The following is an 18,759-nucleotide window of genomic DNA, read 5'->3' on the forward strand; positions in this document are numbered from 1 at the left end:
TAAAAGATCCGTTCTCCCTGGATAGAGCTAAGTACTTATGACGATCAGAGAGAGAGTGCATTCCGGTTATTAAAATTATTATCCAAGAGTGGCACTTAATCTCCTGATCCTCTTGACGGACTCTGATTGCCCGCGGCATTGTGTTTGCCTCTGATGCCACTTTAGATGATAACAATTTAACGCGTATACAGGTACAAAGGTCGAAGGATTAGTGTGTTATTGACAAGGCCGATACACTTTGCCGTGAAAAGCATTAAGAATTAACAATATAAATTAAAATATGAAAGTGAAGTGGGTTCAAATAAAACTACTGACGTTGTTATTTTAAATCATCTTCTGTAATATTGTACAAGTATTGTAAATATTAGAGAGTTTGTTGGTAAAATACAATAATAATGCAATCCAATAGTATAATTATTATCAATTTTGAAAGACAAAGGTATACATTTCCTTAAGTTTGTCGAATTATCAGGAAGAAACTCCATTAAAACTCGACGATTTTCGCTTCTCTGATATTGTAAATATTGAAGGACTTATTGATAAAAAATATAATAATAGCGCAATGAAATAATGATTATAATCCATTTTGATAATATAGACAAGATATTTCCTCAAGTTCGAATTACTAAGAGCTCCGACAGAACTCGGCAAGATTTTCGTGTGAACTAACCGAGAGTCAGAATTAAACCCGACAGCCAGATCGACGGATTAATTGCGGGTGTCAAGCGCAATCACTGGTGACTGAGCGACGCGATGACATCGATGTATTAATAGCGATTTACACGGCGCGTTTGCGCTTCGTTGTCCACGGTAAAATTACGCACTCGCTGTGCCTATTTACATCTCTGTCGTGCTTCGACAGGAGCGGAGAGACGAAGCCGCTCATAAATTATGCGAAGAATTCGAAAGGCGCGTACAATTACCGAAAGGAGAGAGAGAGACAGAAGTCTCATGTTCTCGACGCAAGATGGAAAAGTAGAGTCGAAAGAAGAGGATTCTAGAGGTTGAAAAAGAGAGAGAGAGAGAGAGAGACAGAGAGTGTCTGGGGAGGGACAGGAGATAGTCATGATGGAAGGACGGAGATTTAACAATGTTACAATGAACGAACGACCGAGCGAGCGAGCTCCCGTCGCCTCCCCGGCCGCGCCGCGTCGGCGGAGTCCCGGGATCGCAGATTGAATTGTAAAATAACCGAGAGGGGAACAATGCGCCCCGGTACAACATTGTGTTTGCATTTAAATAATCCGCGAGCCCGCGGGTACGTAATCCGGAGAGCGTCGTCGTGACTTCTTCGTCCTCGTTCATCTATCTCGCGCGTACAATTTCCGACGTCTCTAAGTCCTCGCAGTGACATTTCTGAACGATCGCATCTCGATAATTACGACGACATCGAGATTATACGGTATCGCGACAATTAATTTAATTATTAAAGTTAATTAGATTAGCCGCCGTTGAACTGCAGCTACAGCACAGTTGAGATTAATCGAAGAATTACGACAAAACTTCTGAATATCTGGATCACAGCTGAAATTAATCAAAGAGCTACAACAAAACACTTCCTAATATCTGGATAACGATATCAGAATCATGATGTTTTTTGACACAACTTAATAAACTTAATTATTAAATTTAATTAAATTACAAATTAAAATGCAGTTGAGAGAGAGAGAGAGAAAGAGAGACGATATTTAAACTGTCATCGACATCAAAGTCTGTGGATGTTACTTTATTTATCTTTTCGTCTATACAGAAATTCTGCTTACGAAATTAAAATCTTTGGATGAATAGAATATACATATGTTTTATTAATGCGAGAAATTATTAAACATAAAACTATGTAAGTAATTACCATTAGATAATGAGCTGCTCTCAGAATGTCTGTTAGAGTTTCTGCTAAGTTGACTAGTGAGTATTTCGCGATCGTTGCGACGATCGGCCGATTCGTTCGGCCTGCACTATAATTGTAAGTAGCGAGTAATTAATGCGGTCGATTCGAGTCCGATCCATCCGACCGCTAACCAACGGAATCCGCGAGGCTCGTCGAAGCGCGCGGGCGGCAAAGGGAACGAGGAATGGAAACGGGGAAACTCGCGACTACCGGGGGGGGGGGGGGGATACGAAGAGAGGAAACGGCGGAGGAGGACGAGGAGAAGGTGGTGGAGAAGCAGGAAGATGAGAGAGCGAGAGAGACAGGAGCGACGAGGAGAGGAACACAGAGAAGGAGAGGGAAGGGAGGGAGGGGGGGAGAGAGGGGGACGCTCGGATGGGTGCTGCCTTGTTTAAGCGTGGGTGGGGGTGTCAAATTGAATTACCCCCTCGTACCACGGCTCCCCGGGGACGTTTGCCGGGGGCGCTGGCGCTCTCGCGCTGCCTCCGGTTGTCGGGGGTTGCATCGGTATCTGTGTGTTGGTGTGCATGTAGCGACATGTACACGTATATATACATACACACGCTACCTCCTCCGCGGAGGCGTTTTCAATTAAAATCAACACCGGGGGTTGGCCCCGACCCCGTACCCCGTTCGCTCCTCTCCTCGTCGACATGGACCGTTTTGATCTCTCCTCCTAATCGGCGTACCTGTTCCACGATGCATCCCTCGACCCCCGAACTACCTTCCCGACTCTTTCGCCCACCTCTTTCTCCGCGACGCGTCTCTGTTGTCTTATGTGCATTGCGTTATTAACTCAATTGTGTATAACTGTATTACCGCATGACAACAGTCCGAATTTCATATTACGTTATTTGGTAGAGGTATGCCGAGACCGTAGCGGTGATTTATTTATCATGCGTCCGTATTCCCTTCCATTGTCTCAATTTTTGGAAAAATCTTCTTGTGTCAGAAATTATTTTTGTAATAATTTAGAGTATGTGTCATTCAACGTGCACATGCTTTCCAAATATTTTTACGTCGTAAGTTCTTTTCAAAGGGTTTATTCAAAATCGTTTAATTAACAAACATATAAAATAAATGACTTTTATATATCATGTACTTATTTACGTATGTTTATATCTATCTCTATCTACATCAGTTTTTTGTATATTGTAATCTGGAAAAAACAATCCTTTTGAAAAATTTAAAATTTTGTTGAATACATTTAAAAATAATTTTATTGGAAATTTTAAACATTAATTATTTTTTAATTTCTCTAACGTACAATAATTATTTTAATAGTCTCACCAAAGTTATTGTACTTTCAGATCTGTATAGCAAAATTTTAAATTTTTCAATAGTTATTTCTATAAATTCTTTATTTATTTGAGGATAAGTTTATCATAAAGCTGTCATTAGAAAAGTGAAAACTTTTTTCTCTTTCATTATATTTTACTCTATTAAAAATTTATTCTTTCGAAAACACTCCCGGAAACCTTTGTCGCATGTTAAACTAACAGCGGGGAAATCTCCAGTCACTTATTACTAGCACTTGAAATTTTTCAGCCTCTGCTTTGCCGTCCCCCGTTAAGAGGATAAAGAACTCGATTCGTAGAGCCGACTCTCATTTTCGCCTTTAGCATCCATTTTTTTTCCTTCCTTATCCGACGGTCCTTGCAAAGGAAGTCTTCTCGGTGAAATCCAGCGATTCGTTCTCTTTGAGGAAGGCTTCTCGCTTGTACTCCTCTCTTTGCAAATTCTCCGCAATTCCTTGTTGCATTGACTCGTCGAAAAATTACAAGAACATGTCGATTGACAGTTTGCCACTCCGAAGTTATTTTCTCATGAATTTCCGATTTTCCTGTCGTGAATATGGCATTCATCATTGATTAAAAAGATTACGCATTCTTCTAAATTATTATAATATATAAAAATATTACGCAAATTCTTTCAAATTACAGGTTTTTGTTTAACAATAGGTTTAAAAAATTATATAATTGTCCGCTCTAATATTAAAAATAAATTACTCAAATGTTATATTATACATTACACGAAGCACCTTCGATGCAATTCCAATTAAATGTATATTCGATTAATGCTTCAGACTTTTATCCTTAAAATTAAATCTTTGTAATTGAAAAAAGAGAAATTGTCTTGATGCTTTGAATTATTTTTTTCAAAGGATTGAATCAAGAGATCAGGGGCATCATTGTCCTCGGCGCGATTAACGAATCAACCAATTACCGATTACGGAAAGAAGCCGGAAAGAAGGTTAAGCGAGAGAGAAACTGGATTTAATCGTCTTTAATTCTGTTCCGTAAATTTTCGAGAAACAGAAAGAGAAAAAGAGAGTGAGAGAGAAGGAGAGAATACGGCGACCAGCGCTTTGACCGCGCGAGTTTAATTTCAGCGGGTCTTTGGATTCGCTTAATCACCGCCTGATAATTAAGGAGGGCTCTTCGAGCGACAACGACGACGACAACGATGACGATGGTGACAAGAACAACTTAATCACACCTTTTAATCGGCACGCGTGTTTTCCGAATCTACGAAATAAACACGATCGCACTTTCGCTGCCGATTAATTCGTCTTCAATGTGAGGTTCACAGAACAGATCAAATCAAGTATATACATATATAGTATACGTACACATATAGATATGTGTGTATAGGTATATGTATATATAAATAAAATAAAATATGTATATATATCAAAGACAATAAAAAAATGCAACGTTTGAGAAAGTATTTAAAATATATTACTGAAATAATTGACATGTTCTATAGATTATTATCAATTAAGTCTTCAATAGACAAAATATGTTAATAATTTATCTATATTTTTTAACTTATTTGAGGAGTTGAAAAAAATAGATAATTATTAACATATTTCGCGTCAATTGAAAATTTTTTACTAATAAATAATCAATCTAGCAGTCAGTTATTTCAATTATGTAATATATTTTGTGACTTTTCAAACATTGCGTTTTTTAAATTATTTTTACATAAAAGCTGAATATTCTGTATAAAATAAGCGAAAAGGTGATTTTGTGAGGCTATAGTCCTAGTTTGCAAACGTCGTTTATAATCCAACCTTCAGTTTTCATATCCGCTTTTATGAAATTATTATCGAAAAGCTTCAACCTCCATCCTTTTGCAAAAAAAAATAAAAAAGATCGTATATAAATGGCGGTCTGAGAGCAACGCTCGTTGCCGCTTACGTTATGAAAAGTCGCGTTACTGTTCGCGATTTAATTGGCCGGCAATCGCATGGCAGTCGATCGGGACAGAGCAAAAACGAGGAGGGCCCGATTTAATTGAGCTGAATGCACCGCCGGACGCGGCGGCACATTCAGAGGGAGAAAGAGCGTTGATCGATAAAGTGTAATAAATATAATTACAACGAGGGTGGAGGAGGCGAAAGAGCGGAGGAGGATGTTTTTTTTATTCCCCTTGTACAAGTGGAAAACGCGGAATTTATTATCGGACACGAGCGCACGAGCGCGACCGTAAAATATCAGAGATTATAATCAATCTCGTCGATGATGATAAAAACCACGCTGAGAGGCAAATTATTGTCGCGTCGCATCGGCGATGCATTTTCCATTAGATCGAATAGGCCCGTATAACCCAATATAGCCGGCGCAAAATTACACGCAATTCTCAAAACATTGTTAAAACAATTACAATTTTTCGAACAATTATAGAAACATCAATAGAAACTACAGTTTTAAATGAAGTAGAAGAAGAATAGGAATTATAAACGTGCAAGGTGCAGATCTATTTGGATGGTATTACTCGTCAGAAACTGAAATGGCTTTCCGTTCACAAATTTTAATTAAGTAAATATCATATTTTTGCAAATACGTTATTGTACATTTTGATTAAAATGCCATTTTTAGATGTACGCTTAATATAATTTATTAGTGTTTTTTTATAGTATTAATTATTGTTTATAATAAGTCTATATCAATATATATATATTGCATTGTTAATATGCGGATTTCTAATCCCAATCTACAAACGTTGTTAATAGTCCAACTTTTAGTTTTCACCTAATATGTGATCTGAATATTGTTACAAATGAAATTACATTGGATATTTGCCTTTCCTGATGCTCTTAATCCAATAAAAATCTCTCTTCCAGAATGGATGGGCCGGCGGTGCTCTCGATGCCGCCGCTGACTTCTTCACAAAAATCGGCGCAGTCGCCGCAACCGCAATCGCATCCGAAACAAAATCAGGTAACACAGAGATACGAGAATGCAAGTCTTGGAATTAATGGATTAAAATTTCATAAAATGATATACGTATAAATCTGGGCCAACACAGAACGATTGCTCGCGCGCGAGGGAGGAGTAAAAGATAAATTTAAAAGAAATGTTATATTAAAATTTGATATAATACAAGTTAGTTTATACAAATAAAACAATTCTAATTCAAAGGTTTTTTTAAATATTATTTATTATTGTAATGTATAATTCGTTACTCTTAACAAGTAATTCTATTTGCGTATCGTATTAATTTATTATTATTGATTTTATATATAACAACATACTAATAAATCTTATTGTTTTATTCTCCTTAACTAACTCGTATTATTAACTACTTTCCTTATTTAAAAATTTGCATGTTCGAACTTAATTAACAATTATTTGTATAACTCATGTATTTTTTATATACTTCTCATGACTGATCAAATCTAATATTATGCGATGTTTATTAAAGACATTAAGTTGACTGTAATCATTAGAATAATTTCATAAATTGCTAGAGTCACAGCAGTCACGGTAAACAGATAAAAGATCAAAGTGCAACAGAAGAATGAAACGACCCGCGATGCGCCCAAATCTGAGGGCATCCTAGTACATCTAAATACCGATAGGAGTTGCAGGTGGGTACCGTGTCGCTTTACGGGATCCACATCGTGTCGCTGGTAATCGAGGGACAGGAACGGCTGTGCCTGGCACAAATCAGCAATACCTTACTGAAGCAATTCAGCTACAACGAGATTCACAATCGCCGAGTAGCGTTAGGCATCACCTGCGTGCAGTGCACGCCAGTTCAACTGGAGATACTTCGTCGTGCCGGCGCAATGCCGGTGTCCTCGCGTAGATGCGGCATGATTACTCGCAGGGAAGCGGAACGTCTCTGCAAGTCCTTTCTCGGTGACAACGCACCGCCCAGGTAGAGGCAATCTGCGATTCTTGTAAAGTTTGCAAAATTTTCACAAACACCATGCTTCTATCAAGAGGAAATATATTGCTGAACAGCTTTCATTTTAGTTCACAAAAACAAGTTGATACACCCTGAGAAGAATGTCTGGTTGGAAATGGACGAATCAGAAGATTCAGATTATTTAAAAAAAAGTAAAAAATAAACTCTCGAAAAATTCAATAATAAAAGTATAACAAAGAGCTAATGAGAATCTTTTCGCTATCGTCGGTGCGATACAAAATTCTTATTGATCAATTAAATGTACAAACTTGAACACTTAGACGACAACAAAAAGATTTTTATTAGCCCGTTGTTATTTTTTTATTATTGATTCTGATTAGGTATAATTAAAATTCTGGTTATCTCAACTGGAATTCTAGTAGAGTTAATGAGAAAATTTCGATTCGTCTATTTTCAATCAATTTCAATTAATCCCACTAAAGATTAATTTCTTAGTGTGGAGTTCTGACAATTTTGTTCATCAACAAGATTTATTTATAATAAGTTTAATATCTGGATAAAAACAAAAGAGCCAAATATCATTCTTTATAAAAATCTGACCTGAAATTGGAAAACTCATGAGGATAAAAGATGAAAGTTCGGCCATATTGTCGACGAAAGATTTAAGCCAGCGGCACACGATCCTTGTTTTCCTGCTGGATTACTAGCTGGATTAGAATCTTGCCATCGGATTGGCTGCGGTGCTGACAGTGCCAGTATCGTAACCAATCCGATGGCAAGAATCTGATCCAGCAGCAATTCAGCAAGAAAACAAGCATCGTGTGCCGCTGGCTCAAGTTTCAGATTGAAGATTATTGATTCTTCTTGTAGTTTGAAATTTATTTTGTTTCTCCATTTTTGTATGAATATTCGCATGTACGATACGCTTTGCAGATTACCTGAAGACTTCGCGTTCTCCGTACATCACGAGTGTGCTTGGGGTTGCCGCGGGGCCTTCCTGCCCGCCCGTTACAATAGCTCGCGCGCAAAATGCATCAAATGTGCGTACTGCGGCCTGTTTTTCTCGCCTAATAAATTTATCTTTCACTCGCACCGTATGGGCCCGTCGGATAAGTACGTACAGCCGGACGCGGCGAATTTCAACTCGTGGCGTCGGCACATGAAGCTGTCCGGTAGTCCACCGGATGAAATCGTGCATGCCTGGGAGGATGTCAAGGCAATGTTTAATGGCGGCACCAGGAAACGCTTATTAGGCAATTCAAACGGCTCTCGAGAATCGCCGAGTCCAGCGAAGCAGCCCAGATCGTCGCCGACAGGTAGCGCGCAGATTTCCACCCTGGTGCCGACACCGGCGCATCCCCGTGTACCGCCATTCCCGGAACTACCCCTGCCGCTATCCCGCAGTCTCGTCATGGACTACGTATGGCATCATCAGCAGGCGGCGGCGGTCGCCGCGGCCAAGACGCCCAGTCCATTCGCATTTCCGTCCTACGCCCTGCCTTGGTTGGCCAAGCGGAGTCCTGTTCTGTTCCCCGGTAAGTTGAGATTTATAAATAAAGAATAATCTCTAAGCAATTGAAGGATAACGTGTGTGGAAACTTGAATCCATTTTTAAAAAATTATCAAATTAAAAATCAGAAGTATCTAAGTGATCTTTATCAATCCTTATTTTTCTGGCTTATTATAAGCATTTATAATACTGTTATATTTTTTATCATGTTAATAAGTTTATTTATTCATTAAAATAAAGTATTTATTTGTTAAATTGGCAAAAGAATGGCCATCAGACATGAAATTATTAATCACGTTTTCCATGCTAACGTAAAAGTGAAAACTATTGTCATAAAAAATCAAAATAAAGTATTTATTCCTCATTTACGATCACTGTTTCTGAGCAATTAAACTCGAGTGAGGATTGATTCAACCTTAATTAGGCAGCAATCGCATATTGATGGGGTTTCTAGGACCGCTGCCGCCACCTATAAGTGGTTCCAGCCCCACGGAACCGTTGATTCCTACCGTCAATCCACCTTTGCATCAATCCGCGTTCCGTCCGGTGATTCGTGGGCCACCCATCGTCGAATCGGCGATCTCGGAGCGACCAACGGATGCTAGTCAAAAGGAGGACAATTCCGATGACGAGGTGGACATCGAGACAACGGAGGACGACCCGGTGACACCACTCAACGCGAGTCTTCAGAATCTTCATTCGGCCTCGAATTCTGCAATGAGCAGCCATAGCGGACGAAGTACGTCGCCGCAGTGCTGGAGTCCTCCTCGAGAAACGGTGAGTTCTAGCTTAGGAAGATTATCGCGAGATTTATCGAGAAGTTGAGATCGTCGACAGATTTGTAGACTGTAGATAAAAACACTTTCTAAACAGAATAATAGGTCACGATTAGGAACTATAATAGAACTATAATTTGTCAAAACAAAAATGAAAAAGATGGATATGTAATCGTCTCTTTTTATGTATATTATATCATTCTAATTTGTATTGTCTACTCTAACGTTCTAACTTGCCGAAATTAACAAAAATAACGAGCCAAACAAACATTTGTCATCATATGGCCAGACTGTTAGAAAATCTCTAATCATAACATTCAAATAACGTTAAAACGAATCGTGACTGATCACGCCCATGCGCGCGCAAAAAATACTTTTTAACCCTTAATACACACAATTGAAGTATTCATATCCTGCGCATTTTTTTTCTTTGAAATACTAAATAATTCACTGAAAAAAAGTACCAAATTTTTTCAGTGCAGTTGTTACATTTATACACATTTTTTCTGATACATGACCTTACAAATTTCCTAAAGATGTCGCAATGTATAAAAAAAGTATACGTGAGAATTAAGAACGAAAGATTAGTCAAATAAACCGGATAAAGATCGGAGAGAGAACCTCGTATTCTGTATATACTTGTACAACGATCACGAAGAAGAGCACGATGCACTTCTCGTCACGATTGCCTCTCGAGAAAGCCGGTGCATCATCACCGTCGCGTGCAACGGTCGCGTGCACGACTCGGCACACTAGCGTTATAACGGCGTGATTGTGTTTGTCGCATGCGATTACGTTCTCGTATGACAACAGGGAGGATTCGCTACGGACATGTTTCCAGTTGTGGCGGTATCGCCGCTTATCGTTGAGTGTTTGAGATCGGCAGACTGATAACGGTCGCGCCGCTGCGAGTGATCGCACGTGCGTTTCGACCAACCAACACGTGGCCGTTTACCGACACGCTATTATTTCTTAAACAACCATCTTTGAGTTCACACCGATCACAATAATCCACTTCAAATTGATTAACAATATTAAATCGAATAAACCGAGAAATGTTATTTAAATATAAATAGAAAAGAAGAATGCCTGCATTTTAGGTCAAAGCGCGCGAGTGTTTTGGTACTTACATACAAATACAATTGTCAGCTATATATAAAAAAATTTAAATGTTTTTATTTAATAAGATGTAGAAATGTTTAATACATGCGTTGATCGGAGGATTTAAAAAATATCTTGACATTATAAATAAAAAAATTAAAGTTAAAGAAAGAGAGAGAGATATCTTATAGGAAATTTGATATAGAAACAACGTCTAAATTAATTTTCTAGGGAAAACATTAAATTTAACACGTTTAAAAATATGTAATATATTTAAAAGAAAAAATTATTATATTTATTCATGTGTGCAAATAACTTACATAAATAACGTTATTTAAATTTTGTTCTATCTTCTTGAGGGGATTCACGTTATCGTTAGCAGTATGGCTGCATAACATAACCGTCGATTCTTATCCCGAAAAGCAATTTATTACATCGTGACTCTTACTCACTCGTTGGTGAGTGAATAAAGGCTCACGTCTACGCGGTTTAATAACGGAGTATGTTTGCATTGTAAGGAAAGTAGCTCCACACCCCCGCGTAATGCGTGACCATGCGATGTCTCCCCTGTAAACGGCCAGCGAAATATTTTCCCGCAATGCGACACCCAACAGCAAACAAATTGCCGCCGCAAAGTTAATCGAATTAACGTCGTATTCGACGCTCGCTTTAATCGAATCTACCCCTCGAGAAATCGCTTGTCGTACACATGAAATGAAGTATTTAGGCCATAGCCGGTTAGAAACCTAGCTGGTTCCTTGCATATCCTGTCACTTGAGTGTTCTGAAATCGGTTTCTTCTTAGCTGAAATTTAAACAGCAAAAAGTTAAACAATGCTTTATTTCTTACATGCAAAGATAGTTTAATAGCTCTAGCTTTAAAAAATAATCTTTAAATATAATTATGTAAAATCTAGTTGCTAGAATGTTGAAATCTTTTTCAAAATTGTTATCAACAATTAACGTTCCATATAATTATTTTAATAATTCAACAAAATTATTCTTAGATCCGTAAGTAGTTAAAAATTTTTAGATATTTCAGCAAAATACAGTCCAGGAAACACACAAGTCAAAATAAAATTAAAATAACTTTATTTGGATGTCATAAAAGTCACAATTTTTACTTACAAACTTTGTTTATTAACGTTAAGAATCGAAATAAAATTACTTTAATATTTTGCTAACTTTTATGTGTTCTATGAATGTTCTCTTCGTGTAGTAAAGGACCGGAAAGTCATCGTGTGTAAAGGTTAAATATAAACTGCAGTGATCCAATAATTAACTAACAGAACTTTATTCTACGCATGAATTTGAAGCTGGCTTTTACATGTGAGATTTCATTATCACGTAACATATTAAATAGTCGTGTTAGAGCGGTATCTTCTAATTAAATTTTTTCCAAGAGAAAATATCGATATCATGCTTATCGAGGAGTTTAATATCAAAGCAAACTTTGCAGTACACCCATATGACTGATCTGTCACATCAGACAACCGTCCGGTCTAAATAAGCTGCCTTTGACGACTGCGGATTCACTTCCTTAATCCTTCTTTGATGTTGCGGCATCATCATTACTGCATTGGCAACGTTCACTGAAAACCCATGACGTCTACGTATATGCGTACATACCGAAAGCGCACGTTTAATCGTGTCGCATGTCGGTTTCGTAAGTGCGTTCAAACTGCGCGCACGGTCGTCCCGCGCGTTTACGTTCGTACGCGGAGGGGGTATTTACCGACACAATAATTATCGCGATTGATGATGACGAGGGTCACTCACCACTGCCGCCACATGAGCAGTCAGACCGCAGAGCAAATTCTAGGGACGGATTCGAGTAGTATTACGTTGCTACTACGATGTAAATGGTCGGGGCGGGCACGTTGCTACAATAATTCTACCAGGCACCCAATTGCTGCTGCTGCCGCCGCCGCGCGCCGGCTCGTTACCGGCTAAATTGCCGCGGAATAATTAACCCAAGCACCGTCGAAAATTCCACCGACGACCTCGATGTTAATTGCCGCGTCGGTGCTTTGCCCTGGCATAAATATGCGCGTAATGATTATACGCGTATAATATTATATCGAAAGGAAAATGGAAAATATGTGCGAATAATTGGAAGTCACGAATTATAATTCCTTTGTAATAGAGACGTTAATTCAAGCTGGTTGAAATTCTCATTATCTGCTATTAATCGCTACGTTAATGCGGTTAATGCTCTCTCCACAGCTTGAGTCGAACAATTCAATGGAGAATTTATCTCAAGGATTCTTTCCTATGATTTAAAATTGTTTCCTTTAGTTTAAGTTATTTCAATTTTTAAAAAATAACAAAAATGATACAAATCTAAACGCCACACTACGGGAACAATACATTTGAGTGTTATGGCATATTCAATTCAGTTTGATTACTTATAAAACTTTCATAAAAACATACATTGTAAACAATTCTTTTAATAGAAATTAAATATTATAAAATCATTGATCTATCAAGTAAATGCATATATTTTTAATAATAAAAAATTATTGAAGAAATAAGTCAGGTATGCCATATCGAAGAGGTGTTTAAATGTTGAAAATAAAAGGAAAAATTAGAATTCCTATAATAATAGGAAGAATTCCTATCAAATTATGAAAAGCTCTAGAAAAAGTTAGAAAGCGAATCTTCTCTGGATCATTTTTTTTTTTGTTTCCTCGGCTGTTTGTTTTGCGCATAAATCCTTCAATTAAAAACCCTCTCGCACTTTTCATTTGAAACTGCTAGATTTAAAGGGTTAATGCCGGACTACTCTCAAGCGGAATAACCGATTAACGTATCTCCCATCCGTCTAAAAAAAATATAACTAGCGAAGTGGCCCTAGTGTAGTTTATCGGCACTCGAAGACGTTAATCGGCCGCCGTGTACGTTCAAGAGAGAGACCAAAACGAGACCAACGAAAGGGTCGTTCTCCCTTGAACGAGTGGTTGCTGGGAGGAATGGAGCAGAGCCCGCGCGGGAGAAGAGAGAGAAAGAGCAGAAGAGACGACGAGGATGGACCGGGATAAGCCGTCCGGATTGCCAGACAGCTTTTCAATTCCCCTTGTCAGTGAACGTGTCGAGTGGGACGTATTTTGTCCGGAATCTCTCTCTCTCTCTCTCTCTCTCTCTCCCCCCCCCTCTCTCTCTCTGCCTTACCATACTGAGAAGTGTGTACATACACGAGAGATATTTGTCACAAAGGTGCAGGCAATTCTCTCTCTCTCTCTCCCTCTCTCTCTCTCTCTCTCTCTCTCTCTCTCTCTCTCTCTGTACATCAGATAGGAAGTGGAAACCTAGTTACTGCATCACGGGCCACGATGGAAGGACCCAGAGTACCGGAGTACAAGTGTATCGCGGTAACTGAGTAATCCCCGAACGTTATTTGCAGTTATTTCTCGCTTCGCTGGCTAGACTGTGTGTGTGTATGTTTTGTGTGTATGTGTGTGTGAGAAAGAGAGAGAGAGAAAGAGAGAGAAACGAGAAGAACGATATTTTCATTTTCGCAACATCTGTGAATCTCTCACTGATATGTGTGCGAGTTTAGCAAAGCTGTCCCTTCTTCTTTCAGAACTGTAAATTCGGAGAACCTTGTTGCCGAAACACAATGAGATATCCGAGCTATCGTTAATTATAAAAATACCAACTTCAAAGCTTCAATACTCGAAATCAACTTGATCCTATGTCTCGAATTTTTGTACAATAGTGCGCATTTATTGTGCTTTTCTACAGTAAATTGAAGTCTTAATGAAAAATTTATCCGTTATAGTCGTAACGATAAAAAAACCTTTAAACTTCAAACATTCAGTTAACTCTTTATAAGATAAATCCAGTTAAATATATTGATCGTTATACACTAAACGTAATTTTTATTAAATCAAGATTTGTTTGACATTAATTAAAGGGTCGTTTTGTATTTCTAAAATTGAATTGAATGAAAGACTTCGATATTTATTTGACAATCATGTAGATATATTTACTTTTAAAAACAATATTTTCTTAGTTAACGGTTGAGATATATATATGTATATGTATACAGACACTTTGTATATCTATGTTCATTACAGTGCAGAAACTTCTTTACTGTAATTTTAACCGCAGTCCCGTTTTGGAGACAAGAGTAAATCGTCGCCGATCAATTAAGATGTTTTGCTCGATCGTGATTACTGAAAGTCCAAATCGCGCCGTGAATTCCCTTCGGTCGAGCTTTCCGGGTTTCGAAAGTAACGAAGATGGAACCTCGCGAAATCTCCTCCGCCATCCATTTAAATGCAATTAAGCAACGTCACGTAGAAGCGTAACGGGGGTCGGAAACGTTTAAATCAAACTACGGCTGGTTTAGTTAGTTTCGACCGCAACTTTTAATTGCGCCTCGACCGTCTGGAGGGCCATTAAATTCTGAAAGAGATACGTTACTTCTTTCCTGATTTTCCTTTCCGCAATTTCATGTGCAACTATCTTTTCTAAAAGAGTAGCAAATATAATAAAATATATTCTTAATTGCTGAAATCTTTCTCCAAAAGCTTACTTCACAAATAAAATATTTTAATTATAAGCTAAATAAGTTTCAAGAATTCGAGAAAAATATAATATATAAAAATTTTATTTATTAAATCTTCCTTCTATATATATATATATATATGTATATATATATATTGTACATCATTTCTCTAATGTTTTACTTATTAATGTATTTTAATTATTTTAATTACATATTTTAATTATTCAGGTGCCAAATAATTTTAGTCGCACTCTTTTTCTCCTATTAATTTTAATTTTAATTTTTTTTTAAATTTTAAAAGATTATGTTTTCTCTCATTTATCAGTTGTATGTTACGTTAGAAATTTTTATAACGGTGACCTAATTTACGACGATCATTTGACATTTATGCTTTTACATTGTCTGTATTAATTAAAGAACCTAGCTGGCATTTTTAAGAGCCAGTGAGCACAGCTAAAGTTACTCCCTCTGCATGGAAATGTCAAGTTTTGACCTTATATCTTCGGCCCTCCGGGACACTGTGATTAAATCGACTACCATATACACATTATGACATGTATCTACGTCTTAGAAACAGCTTAACCTGGTAACATTTCGTTCGGGGGAATTATTTTACCGCTCAAATGCTCGTATATCGCTGATTCATCAAAGGGATTATTCCTAAATACAATATTATTCACAAATAGAACATCAATGCAATAACACTTTTCATTAATTTTTATACAGATTACTGAGAACGATATTCATAATTGGTTCTTATTTTAAAACCGTCTTATAATGCTAATACGACTCTCTTGGTTCGTAATATCTCAAGACGATTTTAAGTATAACATATGACTATGAGTAACATCATAAATCTCAATTTGTAATCGATATTTTATCTCCATTTCACATTTTGAACAATGTAAAATAAATAATTATTTAATAAACAACAGGAATTCTTTTTACTAAAAGATAGTTTATACATTAATATACAATACTTCGAATTGTCGCACAATTTAAAGTCAAATGTCAAAATTTGTCGATATATATATATATATAGAGAGAGAGAGAGAGAGAGAGATGTCGAAACATCCTATGACGTCGTCTCATTGTTCCCTTCGTTTAAGTCCAACCCCGGCTACCTTTTACTCAATTCTATTTGCACCGGGATGTCACCGCGTCGCGACGGTGAGAAATACAGCATCACGGGCCGAAATGGAGGCTTGCTCCATGGAAGTCGAGGGCGGCGACTGTTGATTTAATTATAATCATTAGTCCGGACCAGCTCCGCCCCGGGACCCTCAAATCCAATACAACTCCCGCCGTCTGCTATCATCCCCCGCATCCCACAGCCGCTCTTTCTCTCGCCTCTTCCGTCTGAACTTTCATACCGCTCTAACTTTTGAGATCAACTTTGCTTGACTTGCCATTAAGACGATTGAGGCGACAACATGCTGCATCCTTAAAAAAATTCATTCTGTATAAAATGAAAAATAATATAAAGAACATGTGTACTTTAAGATGTACAAATGTACCTATTTTTTTTATTCTTTTTGAATATTTTTAAATAACGAATCAAGAGAATTAAACTGAATCAGAAAATTACATTGCATTCTTCTTTTATTATATCTACAATCTATACCAAATAAATAGTTTTATTAAAATATCTACAAATTTAGTTAGATCTGAGAATAATTTTGTCGGACTATTAAGATTATGTGTAGGATACTCAAATTGATTGCTAAAATGTCAAATTTTTTGAAGCACTGTTTAATATATTTGAGATTCCTGCGTAATTTTTAACGGTCCAAAATTATTTTTAGATCTATATCTACAGCTCACTTTTTTAAATATTTCAATAAAATCGTTATTTCGATGTATTCATTACTTTTACCCTGATATATTTTTTTAGTTTTAAGATAAAAATATTTTTAAACATTTGACGAATAATGCCGAAATTTTATCAGTAATTTCTATCGATCGATATTAGATCAACGCAAACATTTCGCTTTTTATCAATGCGAGAGGAGACAGATCGATACGATTTAGCCAAATGGTTGAAAGAGACTTGCCAAATAGTTGAAAAAATAATTTCTATGGTGATTGTCGTGGAAAAATCAAAAGCACCAAAGTTTTGATACAACCCCTTTGGCCCCCTTTTCGCCGGATTGAAACTCGTTAGCGCCGTTACGGTGTTCACAGTATGGCCACCTGAATGGAGGAGCTTACGCGAAAATTGTTTTATACCTCGCACGCGAAATTGAGAAGCTGCAAATAATGTTTCGCCGCGGTGAACGCCAATATTTCTGTTCAATATTCTGCAACCACGTTACAAATTTCTATACATTAGAGTCGAAACAGATTTCTTTCTTGAAAATTTGAAAAAGAACTTCTTGAAAAACATCTACACAAAAGTTGTTTCATAAAAAAAATGTTGTGAATCTTATATAAATTTAAAAAACATTTTTTTCGTAATAAATTATTTTAATTATAATTCCATAAGTTAAAAAGCTTTTTTTGATTTTTGATCTCACATAATTTATTTACAGAATTTATTTACAAAATGAAAAAAGTATTCTCGCACTAATAGCTTTTTTAGATAATTGCGCATACAACTAACAGAATTTCTATATATCAGTATTTAAGATAAAAATTTAGATTTTAGAAGGTTAAATCAATTTGATATTGGCTGTACATTAAAGATCTGCACGTATAATATCTACAAATAAAATTATAAACATTAATTTCTATAAAAGTTTACAAGTGAAGCTTACAACAAGCAGTTCAATCGCAAATACGAACAAATGGATTAGGACGGAAGTTCGTAATCAGTTCGCCATGAAATCGCATCGATTTCGACAGCATCGACAGTATCGATGGCATCGGCATAAAAAAGGAAAAACCGTCGATAATACCCAGAGAATTGGGAGCGAGAGAGTAACTCTTGGGCCGTGCGCGCCATCGGACACGTAACGCTCTTCCGAGGCACAAATCCGGCATTATCGAGAGTATAATCAATTTCCCGACATAATACCGGGGCGGCCCGCAAGCTCGAGCGAGACCGTCCAGCCGGAAGCGATTTCGACTAACGCGATTGCGTATTAACTCTGCGCATCACGTATGTGCAATCCGTTCGACTTCACAATTGTGTTCGCATACATTCGTCCACTCTCTTGCTTTCTTCCCCCGAGATCATATTCACGCACTCTTCTACTTTTTTCCTATGGTGTTTACTAAAATTTAATTTAGTAATTAAGGAACTTTATAAGATCTTTTATGTATAAATTCCCACTTTATATATCCTTGTAACGCATATTGAACGATTAAGGAATGTCATATGAATATTTTCGATGCAAGTTGTATACATAAAAGTAAGAAATTTAATATTTTTATAATTCTTTTGTATTACAAACAGTATCTATCTTTTACTTAATATTTTTTTTATTTTAAGTTTTTTCGGCAATTATATCTATTTATATGGAATATTATTTTTTACTGCTCTTTGAGTAAAATTATGCAATTTTAAATAAAAATTGCAATTTATAATATATGTAACCAATAAATTATAAACATTAATTTCCATAAAAGATTACACAAGTAAAGGTTTTGCAATATAATGTATTAACAAACAGATCTTTTTATATAATTTAATAAGTTCCTTTTTATTATTTTGAATTTTCTTAGCCATTATCTATTTATAGTGCAATATTATTATCCAACTGCTCTCTGAAAATAAGTTATACAGAAGATTACAACCAGCATTAGTTTTGCAAATTTCCTATCGATCTGGTGGTCGCCACTCACGGAATCTGCAGCGCGGACGACATTCA

General features: G+C 36.8%; 1 protein-coding gene across 1 annotated transcript; it reads left to right on the forward strand.

The window, feature by feature from the left end:
* The first annotated feature begins 2,260 nt into the window (after positions 1–2,260).
* On the forward strand, positions 2,261–9,383 carry fuss (SKI family transcriptional corepressor fussel). The gene is made up of 5 exons (XM_018550343.1): positions 2,261–2,289; positions 6,018–6,114; positions 6,765–7,057; positions 7,982–8,583; positions 9,013–9,383. Exons 1-5 carry the CDS (start codon positions 2,264–2,266, stop codon positions 9,381–9,383), a joined length of 1,389 nt encoding a protein of 462 aa, XP_018405845.1. The 5' UTR covers positions 2,261–2,263.
* Positions 9,384–18,759: the final 9,376 nt, after the last annotated feature.

Source organism: Cyphomyrmex costatus, unplaced genomic scaffold (genome assembly GCF_001594065.2).
Source record: "Cyphomyrmex costatus isolate MS0001 unplaced genomic scaffold, Ccosl1.0 scaffold97, whole genome shotgun sequence".
In the NCBI taxonomy this organism is placed as follows: domain Eukaryota; kingdom Metazoa; phylum Arthropoda; class Insecta; order Hymenoptera; family Formicidae; genus Cyphomyrmex; species Cyphomyrmex costatus.